This window comes from Notamacropus eugenii, chromosome 1 (assembly GCF_028372415.1).
Source record: "Notamacropus eugenii isolate mMacEug1 chromosome 1, mMacEug1.pri_v2, whole genome shotgun sequence".
Lineage (NCBI taxonomy): Eukaryota > Metazoa > Chordata > Mammalia > Diprotodontia > Macropodidae > Notamacropus > Notamacropus eugenii.
Window position 1 is genome coordinate 288,569,075 of NC_092872.1, and position 24,029 is coordinate 288,593,103.

Here is a 24,029-nt window from a genome sequence, read left to right on the forward strand (position 1 = left end):
CCAGAACCCAGCAAGCACGCTTAGATAAAGCTTAGGTAAGGCTGTGTCAGAAGGAGTTGACATTTTACTAGGAACATAGGAATAAAATATATACATATCATTAAATGCAAAACAGTAACAATTACAGTCTTGAAATGAATGTTCTGTAGGCCTCTTAAAATTAGTAAATCCCAAATGGAATTCATTATCTTTTCCCCTAAACCCTTCCCTCTTCTAAATTTCCTTATAGGTATCAAGGGAACCACCACTGTCCTAGTGAACCAGGCTCTCAACCCAAATGGTATCCTGGCTCACTCTCCCCTGCTCCTTATATTAATTAATGACTTGATTAATTAAAATCCCATGTCATGTCCTGTCATTGCTCCTTTCATCACATTTTTCCATTATGTACCTTTCTCTCCTTTGCTAAGTCCACAACCATGGTTTAGGACCTCATTGTTTCATGCTGGTACTGTTGAAATAGGCTTTTACTTGTTCTCCCTACCTCCTGTCTCTCCCCACTCTACTCCTCCCACATTCAACTATCAAATTCATCTTTCTTAAGTATAGATATTACCATGCTACCCTCCTCCATAAATAAACTCCTGTGCTACCCTATTATTTCCAGGAACAAAAATAAAACCATGTTTAGTCTTTAAAATCCTTTATAATCTCACTGCTTCAAACTTTCCAGTATTTTTATGCTTTACTTTGGACCATGCACTCTGTAATCCATTTAAACTGGGTTCTCTGGTATTCCTCAAGCAAAATTCTCCAAGTCTTGACTGTCCCTCATGTATAGAATGCAGTCTCTTTCCTTCCCTCCACCACTCTCTCTTTCTCTCTCCTTCCCTCCCTCCCTGCCTTCTCTGTCTCTGTCTGTCCCTGTCCTTCTGTCTGTCTCTCTGTCTGTCTCTGTCTGTCTGTCTGTGTCTCTCTCACTGTCTTTGTCTCTCTCTGTCTCTCTCTGTCTCTCTGTCTCTGTCTCTGTCTCTCTCTCTCTCTCTCTCTCTCTCTCTCTCTCTCTCTCTCTCTCTCTCTCTCTCTCTTTCTATACTTTCAGGAAATAATCTTTCCAGATCTCCCTTAAGGCCTTCCCTTTGTTAATTACCTCCAATTTATTCTATATATAACTTGATTGTACATTATCTTTGCATGTAAACTATATGAATCATGGGATTTCAGGATTTTAATATCTACCTAGTCTTCTTTTAAGTTTTAAAAATAATTTCCTCAATATGTTCCCGACAAATGGTCATCCTTCCTCTTGCTTTAACATATCCACAGAGTGGGAATCCATGGTTTTCTAAGGCAGCCTGTCCCACTTATTGATAGCTTTGTTTTTTAATACCATGTTTACCTTCAACAAAATAAAATATGTCTTTGTCAAAGTTTGCCAAAGTTAAACTTCTGGAGAAGGAATGATTTGCAAAATATCCAGTAGTATGCTTTATATCCAGTAGCTAGGAGGTACATAGTGGATAGAGCACTGCCCTGAGAATCAGGAAAACTTATCATGAGTTCAAATCCAGCCTCAGAAACTTGCTAGCTGTGTAACCCTGGAAAAGTCACTTAACCCTGTTTTCCTTGGTTCCTCATCTATAAAATGAGTTGGAGAAGGCAATGGCAAAGCATTCCAGGTGCTTTGCCAAGAAAACCTCATAATGGGGTCACAAAGAATCATACATGATTGAAACAATTGAACAATCACAAAAATATTTTATATCCAATCTGCGTAAAGGCCAAGTTTCACAATAATGCATTCCATGGCAAAATTGCAAAGTTGCTAGTTATGCATCCCCCAATTATACTCTTTAATCCAGTGGCCCTGGTCCCCTGTCTATCCCACAAACAAGATATAGTGCTTATATAAATGTAATACTTAATCAATGGTTATGGATCAATTGATTTATTAACAGTCAAACTGGTTAAATGGCAGCCAGTAGAGGAATCTGAAGGTGTCCCTACCACCTTTCCATCCCATCTTATTTTGTGTCATGACTGGCAAAATGCCAGGTCAATTGATACTTGATATCTGATCGACAATCTGCCAGCTATCATTGAGTTGCATGATAAATAACGAGACTCTCATACAATTTCTTCATATCCCCAAGAGATACCATGTGCTACCAGCAATGAAAAATAAAGAGAAAGGTCTCAGTTAGGAAATAAATTATTCATTCTTGTTAACATTGTCATAAAAACAATTATCATTTAAGTGAGTATTACCAAAAAACTAAGTTCTTGAGACCAGGTTCAGACCAACTAAGTTTTGCCTGCAAGCACTACCTCACAACCCTCAACCTACTGATTGAAGTTTCACATTCATTTATTCTTTCAGAGAGTTATTTCTTTTCTTTTCCTTCTCACCCAGAAAACTGTCCCTTCAATATTTTGATCTACTAAATATTTCCTTTGTTATGTAAATTTTTCCCAAAGGAAAACAAATAACCAAAATTTTAATATCTCTGAAGATATGAAGAACTGGAAGAGAAGAGAAATAAAAGATGAGAAGAGAAGAGAAGAGAAGAGAAGAGAAGAGAAGAGAAGAGAAGAGAAGAGAAGAGAAGAGAAGAGAAGAGAGCCACTAATGGTGCCAATGATGTGAGTAAGATATGGTTTCCAGTTTGTGACCTTGCTTTAGGTGGTTGTTGACTGACTCTCCTAAGCCTAATGAGGCATTCCTGTCTCTGGCCCTCAGCTGCTTCCTTTGTAAAAGGAAGAAGTTATTTGTAGTAACCATAGTCTCAACTCATTCTTCATTTTGGTCTTCTGGTCTGTTTTCTACATAACTATGTAGAAAGACTTAGTGGGAATAACAGCTGGCCTGAAATGTGGCTTGAGACCTTAGAATTATCAGCTGACACGAAACATCAGCTAATATCGTCCCATGAACTTGGGGACAGATGGATCATACTTATTATAAATGGCTGAGGAAATGTTGCTGCTCCTCTGCTCCAAGGCTGCCAATGTTTTCTCTTTTTGCTCCTCAGCCCTCTTTGTGCACAACTGACTCTGAGTAAAGGCTGAATAATAATCATTGCACACTCAAATGGAGAACTGTGGAATGATTTAAGTTAATTGAGTGAAAAATTCATAGCTCCCCATGGCAGCAGGTTTTTTTTCTTCATGGTAGCAGATTGTAATGTCAGTCAAGTGAGTTATTACTAAGGTTTCCATATGTATGATGCCAAGATTAATGAAAATGTCATATCACACAGCATGTAATGTTGGTTTCCAAGAGGGCAAAACAACAACAAGGAAAGCCATAATCAAAATGATACCACATCAGGTTCAGATTTTGGAGGACTCTGCCCCCTTGCCACAGAACTCAGGGACCATGTTCCAACTACTTCTGGGGTAAAGATGGGCTCTGCAAGTAGCCAAGCTTAAGCAGAATGGATATTCAATGAAGCAAAGAGCCTCTCAGTGGTGTGAAACTGATCGTCAGTAGGCATCATGGACCAAGTGTAATTAGATATGGCAAAGAACTCTTGTTATCATTAAAAAGCAAACAATGAAGCTGCTTAAGTGCAAAGGATAAAATATCCTTCCCAGTGCAGAGAAGAGATCCACTAAAAGTCTTAAATAACTCTTCTTCATTCCCTCCCACAAAACCTCCACAGAGTACTTGCCTTATACAAGTACCTTTCTACCTGTGGAAGTTTGACTGTAGGTTTAAAGTACCCCACTTCTGGACAGGACCATCTCTCTACTCTGAAACTGAGAGCAATTTTTTATGTATGGGTTTTCTTTTTAGAAAATAATTCTCACTTAAGCACCTGTGGCCTTATATTAGGATAGAATTGTTTTCTCTGTGTATGTACATTTCTGCAAGTCTACTACTCATTTCTGGTGATTCATGGTACAATAGGGATGGAAAGATACATGGTCATACTTTAAAAATAACCTAGAAATTTTGTTAGCAATTACAACAAGATTCAGTTCATCAGGTATTTATTTATTCAATGCTTCCTCTAAGCAAGGCAACGTGCTAGGCTAAACATGCTGGTAGAAGAGAACCGAGATGATAACAACAATGACTGTTAGCACCTGCTTGAGAAGCTATCCTTATGTGAACATTTCATGGAAACATGAGGGATTTTGGAGAATGTGAGACAGAATGAAAAAAAAAAATCTTAGCACTCTGAGGGTGGCATGTGTTATAGCCACGTTGAACAAGTAAAGTCAACAGGGAACTCCAATCTAACACAAGTGAAATACAAATGTCAAAGTCCATGCCACACGCTGAAATAGATCTTATTCCTCCTTTCTGTTAACATGAGTCAGCTAACTGGGGGGAGGGACACTATCTTTTTTGATTAGGTTTGTCTGGACATTTGTTTGGAGGGCTTTTGTGTTAAAACAACAACAACAACAACAAAATGTTCTGGATCATTTAAAAACAAAAGGAGAAACCAAAAAGGGAAAATTCTCTTCATGGTGTGAGTATCACCCACAAGGAAAATCTCATTGCTGGTATGGAAAATTTTGGAACTCTTTTTTTACATTAATTTTATTTATTTTTAGTGTTCTATAATCACTACCATATAACTTACATTTTTTCCCCTCCCTCCCCCATGCTTTCCACCCTCCCTCCCCAAGATGGCATACAATTTTATATAGGATCTACACATATATTCCTATTAAATTTTCACTATAGTCATGTGGTGTAGAAGAATGAAAATGAATGGGAGAAATCATATAACCAAAACATAACACACACACCCACACACACACACATACACAAATGATCTGCTACATTCTGCAGTTGAATTCCATAGTTCTTCCTCTGGATGTGGAAGGCATTTTGCCTTAGAAGATCATTGGGAATTTTTTTAAGTCCTTGAATTGCTATGAAGTTCAGAGTCTATGAGAAAAACTCTCGAACACTGTAGTCATTGCTGAGCACCAAGTTCTTCCGGTTCTGCTCCTTTCGCTCAGCATCAGACCATATAAGTGTTTCCAGGCCTCTCTGAAGTCTTCTTGTTCATCATTTCTTATAACACAATAGTATTCCATTACATTCATATACCATAATTTATTCAGCCATTCCTCAGTTCATGGATTTCCCCTTGATTTCCAGGTTTTGGCTCCCACAAAGAGTGCTGCTATAAATATTTTTGTACGTGCGGAACTCTTTCCCATTTTTACTATCTCTTGGGGATACAGTTCTAGAAGCAATACTGCTGGGTCAAAGGGTATGCACATTTTTGTAGCCCAATTTTTGGAACTCTGGAGGGATGTGTCCTTCCTTCCAGAGAGTTATGTGATATGGAGGACAGTCAAGCTAAATAGAGCATGAAAGGAACTCAAGATTTTTAGCGAGTACATTGGAAAGATTCAGAGAAAGCATGGACCACTATTGTATGCCTGATAGCTTTCCAGGCCTAGTTATCCCATCTCAAGAGAAATGGGAAACTCTCAAAAATGAAATTATGAAGGCTCCAAGAGAATCATTCTGATGAAGATGAAAAGGGTAGAGGAATCTAAAAAGACCAAGTTAAATATGAAGAAAACTCATGGCCCAGCTTGGATTCTATGAAGAAAAGTAGAAAATATTAAAAGAGGAAAGTAAAAACATTCTGACTCTGTAAAGGGGCTATAATCAACGCAAAAAATGCAGCCTGGTGCATTCTGACAGAGAAGATAAAGATCACTGTGTCCTCCTCCTCTCCTTCCTTCTTTTTTTTCTTCCTTCCTTCCTTCCTTCCTTCCTTCCTTCCTTCCTTCCTTCCTTCCTACCTCCCTCCCTTACTCCTTTCCTTCCTTCTACTACATTTGCAAAATAGGAATGCCAGGAAGAAATGGCCCCACTGCCAAGAGATTCTATACTACCTGTGAAAGAGGGCAAAGATGCTTGACTTGCGTGTCTTTTGGTTTGTTTGTTTTGTTCATTTGTTTGTTTTTGTCCAGGAGGATAACTTTTGGACTAAGAGGAGAGAAAACAAGTGATTGTAGGTGAGATAGATAACAACCAATGGAAGCAGATAATGGAGAGTGAGAGAATTCCCAGATAACCTTGAATTCAAAAGCCACTTGGCCCAATCAGTTAATCGTTTGGTGATAAAAGCAGGTAGAAACTGTGAGCCACTTTAAATGAACTCTGAAAGGCTGTGGAGAATTGGGAAATTATTACAGAATTGAACCCAGGCAAACATTGACCTACTTTTCAACACAAGGAAGAGAACTGAACCTGTAAAAATGTCTTATCATCAGGCCATATGGCCAGTCAGGTACCTCTATGGCCCACATGTGGAAGGCATACTTGGAAGGAGACTATAATATCTTTTCGTGGAATGAATTAGAATATTTCTCTTTGGAAGACAGAATAAGAGAAGGAACAAATGGTTACCCACCCTGTTAGAGAAGATGTTACAAGAAATCCATATTTGCTGGCGTGTTACATTACCCTTCATTTTTACTTCCCTATATGAGAAGATCTCTGTTTATCATGGTTAGAACCATGATCAACATGCCATCCAAAGACTCAGAATGTCCCCCAAACTCTGCACCTAAAAAGGTGCCCAGTCATAATCTATATTCACCAGAGAGAAGAAAAAGACCTTGGGAAAACCACTGAGGGTCTCTTTGCTTAGAAAATACATTAACCTGATGGTATTGATAAAAGTCTTTGCTTACTGAACTTGACACCCTTCCAGGTATGTCCTAGGCTCTAATCTTGAGCCATTCGAGCTAAATTTTCTTTAATAACCTTTTTTTTCTTATTCTGATTCAAAACTGTACCATTATAAAAGGCATCATTAAAACACAGAGAACGTGGGTCCCCAAAGGATGATGCTCAGAGCACACCACACCTAACATTCAGAAATTCCCGTAGGATGATGTGAAATATCTAATAGGCCATCCTTTAATTAAAATCCACCCAGTAAATCTTCCCTATTCTCCATGGAATTACAAACCATTTCCTTTTAAAACCTGATGAATCCTCTCTTTTTTCTCAGACATGGCCTTCCCTTGCATGTTTTGGAGAATTTGTAGATTGGAAAAGGAATCCTCAGCTATATAGGGCCAGAATGGGATTACAACAAATCTGTTTTTATTTTCTGATAAGCATCACAAAACTGGGATTATGTCCTGAGCAGGTTTTTTAAGACTTGTGTAAAGTCTCTCCATGGGACACTCATGCAATTCAACTCAAGTTTTCTTCTTCAGGAGGCAAAGAACACCAATGGAAAAGGGGACAACTTATGTGTTCACGGATTTTAGAATGTGCTTACCAAGGTGATCCTGGGACAGGCGTGGATGCCACGGGTTTATTGCCTCTGGGTGAACTCTCATCTCCGTGCATTAGCAGAGAAGGGTCCTTTACAGAGAAACAGAATGATATTGGTAAAGAGGAAAAATCAACAGAGATATAGCTGGTGCTGTGCTTGAAGCATTGTGTCGTGTTCCCATAAAATAGGATAAAGTAACCTTTGTGAAATCATGGCTCTTAGCACAGTCACAGTGAATTGGAAAGTGTAATTCATCAGGGATGCCCCAGCCATCCATGGAACATTCCAGGCAAAGATATTTAACCCATTACCATGAACAATCTGGATTGGCAGTGCAACATTGAGAATGTCTCCCTGGAAATAGATAACTTAATGCTTTCAGAATAGAAAGGAACTTGTAATTCAGCCTGAGAAGAATGGGGGGGGGGGGTTAGGAGCCCAGTAAATGAGGCTTGTTGAAATGCTGAGACTATACACTCAGCCTTAAAGCAGCCAGGCTTCCACGAGTGTGGAAGGAATGGTGAGGTGGCCTTGAAGTGACCTCAGTGATAGAAAGTGAAGCCACCCCTCCAAAAGCATAGAGGAAATTGATCAAAGGCATAGAGGAAACCAAACAGAAAATCTCCCAAACCAAAAAGTCTCCTCAGTGATGTGCTTTATCATGGCAAGGGCGTTCCCAATACCCAACTCCCTCCTGTCAGTCCTTCAGGAGAATCCTGAGGAGAATGATAATTTTCCAGACACCCCTAAAACATGACAAGCAAAAGAAATGGGAAATACTCAAGGAAGACCATCAAAACAGACTACATCCTCCCAATCTTGGCCCTGATAGGAGCCATAAACAGATGAAAGTAAGTTTTCCCTTTTCAGTCTCTACATTTTGTTCAAGACTGTGGTGAAAGACTGTATTACGATCAAAAAGGAGAAGATTGAGACCTTGCAGAAAAGGTGAAGGAGTCTTTCTTTGGCAAGGAATATGTGTAATCCATAAAATATCGAACATCACTATCAGCCTAGAAAGCTCCCTTAACCGCAGAGATTATTTTTAATTTCAATGACTTATAATTAATGCTCTAGCCCAGAGAATATGGAAGGTCCATTGAATATAATTTCCCCATTTTATTTTAAAATGTATTTAACCTTTTAGATAAAAATAAAAGGAAAGCCTTTCTATCCCAAGGGTAATTCAAGGTTTTTAAATTTAAAGAAAACTTTTGTTTACATTTATTGGTTCAACTGAAAACAGTCAAGAAAGAATACAAAATAGAAATAAAAGGAAAAACAACAAATAAAAGAGGTTATACATGGACATGTTTTAGTCTAATCTTTAAAAGGGATGTACCTAAAATCATCTATAGAAGAAGTTTATTTTATTAAAAAAAATAATACTAAACAAAGGGCAATCAGGGCCTAACAGAGAAATAATTGGCAGTTCAGTGGATATAGCACCAGGTCTAGAGTCAGGAAGACCTGAGTTGAAAACTGACTTCTAACCTTATCTATGTGATCCTAGGCAAGTCACTTAATTTCTCTTTGCCTCAGTTTCCTTAACCATAAAATGGGGATTTTTACCACACTTATTTCCCAGGGTTGTTGAGAGAATGAAAGGAGATAATGGAACAATGTGTGTGATAGCATTTAGCCTAGGGCCTTGCACATACTGAAAGTGTTCTTTTAAAAAATGCTTATTTCCTTCCTCTTCTCCTCATACATGTCTTAGGAGGGTACAAAAAGTGTAAATGGTGAAGAGAGGATTAGGTCATTGCTTGGTTAGGGGTATATAGCAGGAGGCACTGCTTGGCAGGACATTTGGCTGCCTGTAATTTAATGTTGTTTCAACATGTTGGTAATAAAAGTGATTAAACTCACTATCAAAATACTGCTTCATTGTGAAGTAATGAAGTCTTCCAGAATACAATGAACAAGAAATTATTTATTAAAAGCATGAGAAAGGCTATTTGCTTCAATTAACATGGGATGCAGGTATAGATGTTCATTCATCGCTTCTAGAGAAATTACCCATTAGAGAGAGAGAGAAAAAAAAGGGAGGTAATTTGCCCTAATGTTTGTGATCAATGTCTGTCCTTTAACATCAACAGTAATGATCTGGAAGAGATAAAGGGTACAGTAATTATGGGCCCAAATGATGCTAAATGGGGGATGTGTATGAATACCAGTGAGACTAGACAAATTTGGGAAGTAGGTTGAAAAAGGAAAATACGTACTCAAAATTCTGTGAATTTGGGAAAGAAAAATGATGCCTGATTTGAAACAACTAGAAAGAAAAGAGGCAGAGAAAACCAGCTGCGATATATTTTTGTTCCAAATATGATGATGGGAACACTTCCTTTGAGTTGCACAGAAGGGGTGGGGCTTAATTTTTTCTCTTGAAGAGAAGGGAAGGCATTCTAATCTCTTGTAAAATATTTGTAAATAAAAATGTAAATTCAATTCCAAGGACCTCCATTTAAAAATTGCAAATCAGAAGAGCAATCACAAAGAGGTACAGATGTGGATCCCTTCTTCTTCTTCTTTCTCTTCTTCCCCCTGATGCTTGGCCCTTTTCTTCTTCTTGACATACTTGGCCAAAGGGGCCAACTGGTTGCCCACATACTTGCTTGATGAGGCTGGCCTTTTAAGAAGAGGCCCAGTGTGGTGTTCAGAGAATACTCAATGGCTTCCCAAGGGGTTAGGCTAAGATTGAGGAACCTGCAGCCTGGAGAAAGGATTTGTTTTGTGCAGTTTGGACACAATCAAAGGCCCACACTTGAGGACTTAGAGGGCCCCATGTGATCTCCAGGTCACAGGTTCCCCACAGCTCTCAGGCCCTTAGAGTTTGTTGCCACTCCTCTGGCTTCCAAGAAACCAGCTTCTCCCCTAGGAAGAAGAAGTCATGGACAAAACAGTAAGAAAAGACTATTGAGAAAACACAAGTGTGTCTGCAGGGGGATATTCCAAATAATGAGAGTTGCCCTAAAATGGAATGTCTTCCCTCAAGGGGAAAGGTGGTCCTTCAGGTGAATGGTAGAAGGTAGCAATGTGATGCAATGGATAGAGCCCTGTGCTTGAAATCAGGAAGAGCTGAATGCAGATCCAAACTCAGACACTTACTAGTTGTGTGACCCTGAGGAAGTCACTTGATATGTTTGCCTCAGTTTCTTTATCTGTAAAATGGGAATAATAATAACATCTACCACACAGGGTCATTTGTGAGATCAAATGCGATAATAACTGTAAAGTGTTTAGCACAGGACTGGTGCTATTATTAGCCATTAGAGGGGGACCTTGTCTAGGTGTTGATTGGAAGAGACAGACACTAAAGTCTCTTTAAACTCCATGATTCCAAAATCCCCTCTCTGTGAGTGAAGAAAGAAGGCACTGAGTTCTATATTTGAATCTTGCACCTAATTGAGTTTGTTCTATGGGCGGTTTGCCCACCCCTCAATGGGATGGACAGGATGCCACTGAATGCAAAGTGACTGCCTTTCTTATATTCTATGGCACAGAGCCCAGGCCAAGTTTGTGAGGTTCTTTGGTTGTCCCAACTTACCTGTGTCCTATTCTCAATATTTTGGGGGAGGTAAAACTAATCTTCCTTACATTCCTGACTCATCCTGGCCCCTTATCCCATTTCTTCTTTCTTTAATGTATTAAAAACCATGATTCTCACTCTGGAAAGGAGACATCTTGAGCAAATGTTTTTAGGATTTTGTTGATATTGTCTATTAGTTTACTTATTCATTTATTTATTTTATCTATTGGCTTATTTGTCTGTGTGTTTATTCATTTATTTTGCCAAATGAGAGAAGAATGTCTTTTAAATAGATGAAGTTTGCTGACTCTACAGTGAGTGAATTCAATATTCCCAAATAAACAAAGAAATTCAAACTCAGGAATTTTTAACAAACCTTGTCTTTGTGGTCTTGAGCTTGAAGCTGTCTTTCTGTGTGTAATATCAGCGTTGGGGGACAAGAGGATCTTCCAGGCTCTTTGCCTTTTTCTGTTAACAGACAACAATTACAATATAATTTATAAAGGGTCAAGGAGGGTGAATTCCATTTGTATCAACTGCCTAGCTAGTCATTATTCCCACCTTCTCTGTGGCCCTGGAGGAACCCTAGGATCCAACAGGTGATTTTTCACTTATTTTATCTTGGCTAGCAGCTCCAACCCCAACCCTCCCTCTTCTCTAGCTTCCCAGGGCTTTTGTGGGTCTACATTTCCTAATTAGAAGGCGAACTTCTTTTAGCCCCATTCTAGCACACAGGTAAATGATATGTCTAGCCACATAACTTAGATGTGATAAAAAAAAAAAAACTATCTCAAGAATTAGGATATTGTGATCAATGTTGAATATCACTGTCTGAGAGGAAGCAGTCCCAGGCCAGGACTGGTTTTGTTTCCTTCAATGAGAAGGAGCATGACCTGATAAAAAGTGCAAGGACTTTATATTATTTAACTTGTGGAAGATTCAGTTTCCTCATTTCCAACATGAAGAGGTTGCTTATAACTTTAATATATTATATGTTTACTACATCCATGTTTTACAGGCAAAATCATAGTTCTACACTGGAAAAAATACCTTTTACATTAAAAGAAAAAAATCCCATCATCTAAAATTTTCTGGCTAAATGAGATTCAGGTTCATAGCAAGAGCTTTAAATGGAGAATCCATGAAAATGCTACTTTTTAATTTTTTTGGACTCTACCTGCATGGTGCTAATGATGTTTCATACAACATTAACTCACCAAAGAAGAACTGGCTTGTTGTACTTAAATTTCAGATTCTGGGTCAAGCACCAAGGAGAGAAGGTTTTACTGAAAGTGCTGAATTGCAGTCAACTTGTCTACTCGCTCAAAATAAAAACAGAAGGCAAAAAAAGACACTGTAGCTAGATGGAAAGCAAACATCCAGGCTACCTTGGGAGATATAAGAATTTCTGTAATGTGCTTCATTCAAGGTCCAAAGGCAATAAGAAAAAATGTTTCTTCAAAAACTTCGTCATCTTCTATTGTACTTTCATCTTAAACATTGTTAGAAGATTGTCAGGGAGTAGATATACTGACACCAATAATAGAGGGTAGTGAGAAGGGAAAGAAATTCTATGAAGAATTACATAAGATACTCCAAATGAAATCAAGATAAAATGAAATATTCAATGTGTTCAGTGAAAAAGTAGACTTAGGGGAGAGCTCTTGTAGAAATCATGGCTTGGGTTGTAGGGGTTGGGGAGGGTAGGAGGCTGTGCAGTAGACAAAAATGAATGCCTCTATAGAGTATGGCCACTTGCTCTGAAAAGAGAGTCAGAAGGAGGGGCTAATCATAGCTAAGATGGAAGTATGAACCAATGTGTATGTGCAAATTCACCAGAACCACGACATCTGGCAGGCCCCACACCAGATAATGCTTCACTTTTAATCTAATTGCACCCTTGTGCTGTCTTGCTATCTTCCCTGTGCCCTGCCCCATTCCACCTTTTCATTTCTTGCTCTGCCCATAAAGATCAAGTCAATACCACCGTAGCTCCTGGAAAAGCCATAGAAATCGATTGTCCTAAGGCTCCTCCTTACCAAACTCATGAGTCCAAAGACAGAAACACCTTATCCTAGACACCATTCCCTCTACATATCTTACCCTTGAGGGTAGAGGCTATCTCACTTTTGCACACATATTCATAGTACTTAGCATAGGGTTTAAAACATTATCAGTAATAAGGTTTGCATTCATTCATTGAATTCATTCACCTATTCATTAATTCATTCATCCACACACAAAAAAATGTGATTATATTCAAAAACAAGAAATGATTTGTTATAGTTATGTGAGGAGATATTTTAATCAGTCTCCTCTGCATCATAAGGACAATGACTATCAAAACCAATACCCAAATCGACTCCCCTCCCCACCAAAAATAATAATTTATCACTACAAATGAGACAAGTCCTGACATATTAAAATAAATGTTGGCACTGAGAAACAGAAAAGGGATGAAAGAACAAACATCAACCTTGATTATATCCATTCCCTAAGACAGTTTAACTGATATCATTCAGTCATCATAAGACCAAAAATGTCTAAAAACTGTCAAAACCAGGAAGTGCTTCATTTTGCATAGTAATTAAAGACATTTCACAGACAAAAACAGTATTAGTTCACAAACTGATTTGAAGAATCCTAGAGGAGGATATTAAAACAAAACAAATTTGTGCCACTTCACAAATCAATGAGAAATCATGGAAAAAAAATAAGGTTACAGAAAGCCAGACAGATGATCCAACTTAGGGAAAGTATCCTAAGGACATTTTAATATCTGAACATTAGAGTAATTAAGTGATTTCATAGGAATCAACTTAACATTTTATACAAGTTCCAAAATTCAACTTAAACAGTGAAAGATTGAAGAGACCAGGCTAACCAAAATTTAAATTGATAAAATGGTAGGATTTTAATGTATCACAAGATCAAAATGTGTCCACTGCATATAGTAACCAAGAATTCTAGTATAATTTTAGGCTGTATTAAGAGAATTATAATTTCCAGAAATGAAGAAGCAATAAGTGCATTAGTGACATTTAAAATGTGCCTTGCAACTTCAAACACAAAATTTTAGGAAGGACATTAATAAACTGGAGAGCAGCCAAAAGAGAGCTCTGTGGATGTAGAAAGTCCCCAAAAGAGGAGGGTCATTGGAAGTATGTGGGCAGGTTTAGCTGAGAGAAGATTTGGGAGCATTCTGATAGGCATCTTCAAGTGTTTAAAGAGTCGTTGCAAGAAAGGGCTATCAGGCATTCAACTTGGCCCTGAGCTGCACTGCTAGAAACAACCATGGACATTAAAAATGGAAATCAGGTTTGGAATAAGGAAAAGCAAAAACAGACATCTTTAAAATTATGAGGGGTTTCCAAAAAGGAAGGGACCATTTTGGGAGAGATAGGGTTTTGCCTCCTTGAAGGATATCTCTGAAGAGGGGGGCCAAGGGATGCTTGTTTTTAGGTTTAATAAGAATTATTTTGAACTCTTGGGTGGACATGATAGACACGGAGCTCTTGGCCAACTGAAATCTCATGATACTGTCAGGGAATACAGCAGCGAAATGGACAACAAAGAAAGTAAAAGTATGGTAAACATTTAGAAAACAAATCTTTCTCTCTGTTTGTTTTCAATAACAGTGGGGCCGCCATATTTAACCTGGAGCATCAGGGGCTAGATGAGGCAGTAGAAGTGACAAGAAAGAAAACTAACAAGAAGAATCATTGGGCCCAGTCAAGTAGAAACATTGTCATCTCTGGCCACTGGAGACACACAATGTTTAGTGAAGACTTGAGACATTCATTTCTGATATCAGAGGACACCAAACAATGAGAAAAAAAGTCCCAGTAATTAGAAGCTCCTTCCAAATAAAGCAATAAAAGAAAGCCTTGGTAAATACCCACCTCAATGTCTGCTCCTCTAGAGCTACAAAATCTTGAGGAGAATTGAAGAAATCTTGAAGAATCTGTGATCTGGGCCAAAGGAGGCTTGAACAGATGCTATTCTAGGGAAGAGCACAGCATGACTATCACAAATGACTAGAGGGTGTAAAGAACACTGGGCCACATCTCACTTCTTTTTTCTTAGCTCTTAAAAACAAAGGAGAAGGATTTTGTAAATCAGAAAGCAGCATCAGTATCCCCTTCAACAAGGTGTCTCCCTTGCATGTGCCAAAATTGTACAATGGCTCATGAAAGGTGGGATAACAGGGTTGAATTGTGCCAAGACCTTCTGATTGAAATGTAAAGTGAGAAATGTGACAGGGAGATGTTCACTCCCAAAAGTGTTTGCTCTCATCCTGATGGCTGTCCTAGTGTAGAAAAGAAAAGAAAGCATTGTTTCCTATGTGTAGGAGAGTTCTCCAAGATATTCCTCCTGATTAGGTCAAGTCCTGCAGCACTGTAGAATCAGCTAAAGAAGTTCTACAATCAGGAGTTAGACTGAATTCTCTTCATGTTGGGGGAATTGGGTGCAGAAGGCGTGCACTTCAGACCATGGTATGAAGTTGAATGGATAACCCACAGGGCTGGTCCATCAGCAGAGATAGATGATAACTTGACATGAATAATGAACTCAGGAGAGGGGAGTAGGATAAAGGATATTGGGTGATTATTTTGGGGCTTTGACTAGTCCCAAAGTTCTGCCTGAAACTAATTCTAGTTTCAAGTCCCCTGAGAGCAGCAGCGAAGCAGATTTTAAGTATGTGGGCTTCAACATATTGCCAACAAAGAACTACATTTAGCATTTATTATTAACATATTAACAAATATTAACATAAAAGCCATCATCACAGAGATATGTGTTAGGCAATGGGGTGGCTTAGTCAGGTCACCCAAGGAAGGAGGAGGCCACCACACCTTTATCCAGAGGTAGACTCCCTCATTGTGGGTCTTTGAAAGGCTGTGGACAAGACACATCTTCAGTTCTTGGAGGGAACATTGACACTGAAAAGATCAAAGATCCTTCCAAATATCAAATGAAACATCATTAAAATACATGACTGTTTGAAGAGGGAAAAGCAATCCAACTTTTGGCCTAGTCCTCTGAAGACTTTGGTGAAGAGAGCTCCTGATTAGAAAACTTCCTTTTTCAAATAAAATAGTGGAATCACTTAACAACCTATTGTCTTAGAGAGTTCTTTAGGACACTGAGGGGTTAAGTGACAATCCCCTGGTTACACAGATTATTTCTATTTGAAAATGGTGCTCAGATTGAGGCCTTCCTGACTAAGTGGTTTAGTATCTATCCCTTATGCAACACAAATGTTTGTCCATAAATAGTGACTCCAAAAATCTATATTACATAAACATGCAAAAAACTACGAAGAATAATAGGGGCAAAGCTGGCCTTGGAGTCTTGAAGACCTGGGTTCAAGGTAACACATACTTTCTGTATGGTTGAAGATTCATGGTTCCCTAATCTGATTGTATATTCTCTCAATTACCTCACAACTCTTTGTGACAATAAATTATAGACAAGTTGCTCCTCTCCATTAATAGGGTGAGGGTGGGGAGTTCCCTATAGGAATAAAGGATAGAATAAGCAATTATTAAGCACCTATTATATGGCAGGAACTAAGAAGACTCAGCTTTGTGAGCTCAAATTCAGTCTTAGTCACTTCTTAGCTGTGTGACCCTAGGCAAATCACTTAACCTTTTTTGTCTCAGTTTCCTCATCTGTTAAATGAGCTAGGGAAGGAAATGCCAAACTGCTCCAGTATCTCTGCCAAGAAAACTCCAAATGGGGTCACGAAGACTCAGGCACTGCTGAAAAATTACTGGACAACAAAATTATGTGACAGGCATTGTGCTTTACGAATACTATCTCATTTGATCCCCAGAACAACCTGGGAGGTGAGTACTATTATTATTATCTCCATTTGTCATTTGAGAAAAGTGAAGCAGAAAGGTTAAGTGGCTTGACTAAGGTCACACAGGTAATAAATATCTGAGGTGGCATTTGAATTCAGGTCTTCCTGACTCCAGACCCATCACTCTATCCCCTAAGTCACCTAGCTGCCTTCATTATATGTATCTTATATAAATTTACCTGTTTACATAATTATGCACACTTACACCAACCCCCCGTATACACAAAGACATCTCTTCAATTCCTGTTGGAGTGAAAATATCTGTAACACCCCTTAACTGTTTCTTTAATAGATACTATTTATTATAACTCGTTGATAACACCTCATTGTTGAGGTTTGTAGAGGAGCCAGAACAGACCGGGTCTTCTCTGCCCACAACTGGCTCTGCTCCAACATGTATTCTGGGGTGGGCATGTGGCTTCAAAGATCCCTGAGGGAAGAGCTCAGATAATGTTGTCATAAAAGAATACCTGGTGTAAAAATGGGAAATATTTTGTGAAAGTGAAAAATAAATGACTTAGGAGATGTCAAAGCCAGAGGCCTGAGCCAAGCAAGCCCAGTATTTAATATGCCCCCTGCTAAGGGATGATATCTTGCCACTATTCTCTCTCTGAAATTTATCGGTTGATCAGTCCCAACAAGCTAATGTGAAGGGCCCATTACCCATCTGCCTCATGCTCACACTCAGAGAACAAGAAAGGTCCTCCAGAAACTTGATAGGGGAGCTAGAAGCTTGGTCAAGAAAATAGACTTGTCAATGAGTCAACAAGTGTTTGTTTCATGACCACAAGAAACATTGCTGCCAGACAAGTGACCGAGAGGGAAAGAGTGATGAAAAGGCAATATCAGAGGAAGGTCATAGATTCAGGCTGGTACAGTTATCTCCTCTAATTTGTGTGCAGGAGACAGTCACTTCAAGATTGGCTACTTAACTTATATTTACGGGAATGTAAGTATATGAAGGGGCAGCTAGGTGCCACAATGGATATAGTGCTGGGTCTACGATCAGGAAGATTCATCTTTCTGAGTTCAAACCTACCTGAAAACATTTAGCAGCTGTTTGATCCTGGGCAAGTTACTTAAAACTGTCTGTCTCAGTTTCTTCATCAGTAAAATGAGCTGCTAAGAAAATGGCAAACCATGCCAGTATCTTTGCCAAGAAAATGTCAAATGGGGTCAGGAAGAGTAGGACAAAACTGAAATGACTGAACAACAACAACAAAAATAAGAAACTAAGAAGAAGGTAAAGGAAAAACAAGACAAAACAGATTTTAAACAATCATAACAACAAAAAGGTAATCTAATTCTTTCTTTTGCACTTATCATTCAAGTATCAAATTACCCCATCGAATGATTCCATCCACATGACACTACCTTACAAACTAACTTTTGCTTTGAGCAGTAGACAAGAGTGACAGGGATACTTGGGTCTCATTCATTTCCTTATGACATGTCCCTAAATAAATGGATTGATTCTCTTAATTATTCAGGGCCAGGTCAGTGTAATATTGGGTCATGGGATAGAACTGGACGAGTTGTGGAGATCATCTAATGAGAAGAGCTCATATCTATAGGACACTTTAAGGCTTCCAAAGCCTGGAGATTATCAATCACTTTTGAGCCCCATAACAACCCTTTAAAATAAGGCTTCTAGCTATTAGCTTAGTCTTTGTCTGTATGAAGGAACTGAGGCATAAAGACAGTTGTTAATGGGCAGAAATGGGACCTAAACCCACATCTTTCTCACCTGGAGTCCTGCTTTCTTTTCACTTCACCACTTCCTGACATCCAAACCCTTCATTTGCATGAAAGGAAACTGATCTTGGAAGGGATGAACTGATTTCAAGAGAACTTACAAGAATGATAAAGTACTCTGAAATTTATGAGTAGATACCAAAATAAAAGAGCAAAGACTCATCTCACCTTCTGTTTCCATGATTCCTGGGAGTCATCATTCTGATAAATATCAATAACAGCAAAACTGTGTTGGTTCCTAGGAGCTTGAATTAAACTAGATTTCTTTCTAGTGAGCAAAGAGACAAAGACTAGCTCATTGAGCATACCACCCTGGAACCTTATTACTCAAAGTTTAAATAGCCCATACTCCACCATGCTTCTCTCATTCAGGCTCCAGAGTGCCTTGACTGATTCTCCTTGGCTGAGAGCAGGCTGGTCCACGTGCTTCCTCCCTCCCTAACTTCTATTTGACTGTTTTTCCTGACTTAATTTCATGGAGAAGAAGGGTGAGCTTCAGTGGGGGAGGGAACGAAGTCAAGCCTCTCTATAATATACATCAATACAGATAGTACTGATAAATCAGACTTTACTTGAGTCAACACTAGTAGCAAAGAGCACTTGGAATGTTCATTGGAGAGTGCAGTCAGAGTTGATCACCATCCAGCACTTGGCCAAGTCTTAGCTAAGATATCGGTATGTAAAGATAAAATTTGATGGATAGGACAGCTATCTTTCTTTTGCCTCACTCAGTGCTATGCCTATGTTAACTTGGATCATCAAAAAGCTATGAAAGTAGACTGGCTTCACTCTGCTCCCTTCAGAGAAGTCTTCATGGACCTACGATTAAATGTTACACTTTTGAGTATGATTTAATGTTACATTTTCAGCGCTGAGAGAGGGTTGATAGAAGAAACATCTAGTGGAGGAAAACTCCCGCAGCTTATGGAAAGTAGTACTTGAAAATGTGGCCCATTATGTTTACCCACGTCCTTTAAAGAAGAAGCACTATAATAAATCCCTCTGAGAATTCTGAGCTAAGAAAATGGGTTTCCTTACACGAGATTATGCCAATTGGATAACCCACCCTACCCAATCTAGTTCAATCCAAGAAACAAATCTTAGGCATCAATAATTATTGGACATCAAGAATAGAAAGACACAAAGTTCTCACTTCAAGGCCCTCACCTTCAGCTGTAGGTCATACTCTTCTCTTTATCCTTGTCTGTTGGCAATCTGAGAGTCAAAATTTGACTCCCCATTTCCTAGTTCATTTCCTACCAGCTTGTACATGTTGGACTACACTCCACCACTCTCCACTGCAGAGTACCTTCTTCCTCAGCCCCTCTGTTCCCATTAGATTGTAAGGTCCTTGGGGGCAAGGACTTTCTTTGTCATATTTCTATCCCCAGTGCTTAGCACAGTGGCCTGGCACATGTTCAGCACTTAATCAATCTTTATTGACTGACTGATGGATATGAAAAAATGAATCCCAGACTCCTTGTCCAAATATTGCTCAGTTGCTTTTGAATGGATTCTCCTCTAATGTTTGTGTGGGGCGGCATTTTTTATATGATTTAAGTTTCTAGTTTCTTTATATCCTTTCTTGGAAGGCCAGCCAAATGGAAAAGAAACAAATAAATGCACTTAGCAGTCACTCTATTCCAAACTTGTCAAAACTGCCCATCATTTCAAATTACATAAGGGCTGCATATGTTTACTTTTATCACAAGGTTGGTACCCAAATTAAATTCAATAAACAAGTAATTAGTTCACACTGACTGGCTACCACTGCAACAGTCAAAGTAGCTAACAAAGGTATAGTCAAGTCCTTGACCTGCCTCTGCCCTCAAGGAGCAGAACTTCTCTTCCATTAAGCAGATAGAACTGGCCTGTCACCTGTGTATGGCCAGAGCTAAACAGAGCATGCCAAAGACAGAAGAGTCAGGAATCTAAGAGAAGTTAAATTTCAAAGTGAGAGAAAGGGGTTGCTAATATGGAGGGATATTAGACATGTGTGCTAGGGCCTGGCCCCTAGTGGAGGGACCTGAGGCAGTGTGGGGAAGTCTCCATACTTGTACCTATGGTTCTGCAGTGAGCTGCATCCTTGACAATGAGAGGTAACAACAACAATGAGACAAGTTTGATTTCTAGCACAGCTTCATGAGCAGAAAATGGAGACAGCAAGGGCTCATCTGAGCTCAGAGAACACCTAGTGCTGGTCAGAGCAATACAATAATTATGTGATTTTCCCAGAGGGTGAGATCACCCAGAAGGTGAGAGAAAAGGATTGCTGTTAAGCCAAGGTCAGGGCACAGTCTGCTTTCTGCACCTTAGCTTTGGAAAACAGGGGTTCTCCTAATATATTGTTATTTCCTTGGTGATTTTAAGAAGAACATGGACGAGGGACACTTTGTGCACCTGCATGTGCTAGAGATGTGGCAACTTTAAGCACTATCATCATCATCATCGTCACTGTCATCGTCATCATCATCATCATCCCATCTTCTTCCAAACTTTGATGATGATTTTTTTTAACTTGGAGAGTTCCCAAATGTTGTCCTCCATCTCAGATCAGCCCTCCAATCTTCATATCCACATTTCACATGCTTTGTAGACATTTTTACCAGGAAGTTGGAGGCAGCAAGAAATAGATGCAGAAATGGTTAGAGACCCATGTGAGACCAGGAGAATTAAAGTGGGATGTAGACACTTTGCTTGTCTCTCCACATCACTGTGCACTGTTCCTCACACCCCGCACTTTCACTGATTTGTGTGTGGTCAGGGCCCTCCTCAGTATGAGTAAGATGCTGCACCATAAAAGCTAGAGCAAAGTGCAACATGGGATCTAGTCCATGGGGATTCCAGTCCAGCATAGGGGGGAGACACATGCACACAAATAATTATACATATGATGTGCAAATGCTTAAAAGTGGCTAAAATTTCATGTTATTGTTATGGATTGGAAGAAGAGATGGTTTCTGCAGGAACTGAACATCAGGTCTGGCTTCCTAGAGAGCATGGGTATGAGTTAGTACTTGAAAGATGGGCAGAAGTGAGTCAAATAGAGACAACAGAAGGTAACATTCCAAGTAAAGGAACTATATGGACAAAGGTCTAGAAAGCATTACATCACTGTGGAGGAAAAAAAATTACTTCCCGGGTAAGGTATGGAAAGGAGAGTATTATGGTCCATATCCAGAAAACTAGGTTACAGTTCATTCATGCTCAGGGGTTAACATTTATTTCTTTCTCTCATTCTCTTCTCATTCTAATTAGTCATCAAATCTAGTGGATTCTACCTGATCCCATGTCTCCCCCTTCTTTTTGTTCCTTTACATTTTTCTGTTCATAACCATATTTTAGGATCTCACTAATTGTATACAGCCTGTTGTGACACCATTCTCAAGATGCCAAGAGGGAGTCACTGAAAAATTTTGAATAGAGGACTAACATGATCAGACTTAGGGAATAGGATGATTTTCCAGGATTGCATAGCCATTCAGTCAATAAACATTTATTAAATACTTCTATTTATGCTAAGTAACAGGCACTGTGCCAGACTGAGACACAAAGAAAGGCAAAAAAAAAAACCAAAAAAAAAAAAAACAGTCCTTGCTCCCAAGGAGCTTACAATCAAATGGAAAAGAAAGCATGAAAACAACTATATACAAACAAGACAAATGCAGGACAAATGGAGGACCAGAGGTTGAGGGAAGGCACTAGCACTGAGGGGGAAGAGCAAAGCTTCTTGGAGAAGGTGAGATTCAGAAATGAGAATGAAGATTACAGCCATAGGAGAAAACCTCTAAAAATATCTAGAGTCTGAAATAAAATGTCTTATGTAAGAAAAAGTCTAGAGTATACTGAAATGGAGGATCTTCTCAATGTGATATGAGTGATGACACTGATCTTATAGTGGCCCCAATATAGTAGATGACTAGAGGGGCAGAGCAATGGAAATAGCCATTGAGAGGAAGGTAGAATTAGAAGAACCATAGAATAGGTGAAAGCCATAGAATTTACAGATGAAAGAATTAGAAGTCAAAGATGACTGACATTTCCATAATGGGTGCCAGAGTATGAGGTTTTCTATGGCCATAACAGTTAAGAAGAAAGACAATTTGGTTCAGGAGGGCAGTCATGGATTTAATTGAGGCTGCTGAGTTTGAGAAAGGTCATCTGGGTAGTGAGATGTGTATGTATATATGTATATTTCTTTGAAATATATTTTTATTTATATATAATTTTTGCTTCACAAATATCATCTCATTTTAACCTCACAATAACCCTGGGAAATAGGTTCTATTATGATCTCAAATTATAGGTGAGGAAACTTAGGAAGAAGAGAGGTAGGAGGGTCTGAGTTTAGATTTGAACTCCTATCTTTTGAACATCAAGTCCACTCTGTGTATGCATGTAAAATACGTGTGTATGCGCTCTCATACACATATGTGCACATATATGTATCTACATATTCATAGACGTGTGTATATAAATAAATTAAACTGTTGGTGCTCAGTGTAAGATTGTTATGCAATGAGTAACAGGATCTTTCTGTATATTATAAGAGGAAGTGAGCCATGTCCTTATTGATATTCTCACTATGCAGAAAACCAGACTCATAAAACAGGTATATAGAAATATAAAAGAGACTCAGAAATTCTCCTTGAAGGGAAAGATTAAGGGACTTAGACAGTTGGTTTCATCACATCCTTAAGAGTCTCAGCATTAAAGAAACAGCTATTGTATCTGTAGGTAATACAGTACTGAACTCAGGAAAGCTTGAGCTCTTATCTGCCTCAGACCTTTACTAGTTGTTTCAGTCGGTTAGCCTCTTTGCCCTAGTTTACTCATCTGTAAAATGGGAATAACAACAGGATCTACCTTGAAAGGTTCTTACAAGAATCAAATGAGACAATGCATGAAAAGTACTTAAGCTACAGCAATGTTATCATTGACTTGTTTGTTTACTTATTTGTCTATTTATTAAAACACTGTATAGGAGGTCATGAGCTAGAATTCATGATGAGGGAGCATAGATAGGCTGCAGTTCAGAGCAACGGAAGGAGGAGGTAAATGAACAAGATCTGGTTCAGTTGAAGAAGATGAAGATGAATGGTTTGGGCATTTTGTTATATTATGGGCAACTCCTGGTCATTTCTAATTTCAACAGGGAAGGAACCAGTGAAGAAGGGAGTTAAAATTCAAAACCAATGCAGATGAATGGAACAAGAGAAGAACTGATCAAAGGCCTGATTATCCAGGTGTAGGTGCCAAATCTTGGCAAAGTTGTGGGTCACCTTTTCCTCTGAGGTAGTAGAGTAATATCAAATATATAAAGTTTTTCTTGTTCAAATCAGCTGCCTTTGTGCACTTCAATCAAAGTTCAAACTTGACATTAAATTCAAAGAAAGAAGGAACATAAAAAGCCATACCATTCAATTAATAAAAGCCCTAATTCTGGTCTTATTAAGCAAAATAGGAAAATGTTTAAAAACAACAACCTTCTTTCAGATTTTCTCAGAAAAATTTCACAAGTTTGTTAGAGAAGCTTAACAGTAGAAAGAGTCTCCACAATGGAGAGGCCAAAGGAGCTCAGAAACCAGTACATCAAGAAAATCTCAAAGCCTATACCTAGTACAGAATAACAGAAGTCACTGGTTGAAAAGGAGCT

General features: G+C 38.8%; 1 protein-coding gene across 1 annotated transcript in view; it reads right to left on the reverse strand.

Moving 5' to 3' along the window:
• TCERG1L (transcription elongation regulator 1 like) overlaps positions 1-24,029 on the reverse strand; it is a 361,362-nt gene that overhangs the window by 80,637 nt on the left and 256,696 nt on the right. The window contains exons 6-7 of the mRNA XM_072629100.1: positions 11,126-11,217; positions 7,221-7,306 (exon numbers count right to left, since the gene is read on the reverse strand). Coding sequence (XP_072485201.1) covers positions 7,221-7,306; positions 11,126-11,217 — 178 coding nt within the window. The remainder of the gene's footprint in view (positions 1-7,220; positions 7,307-11,125; positions 11,218-24,029) is intronic.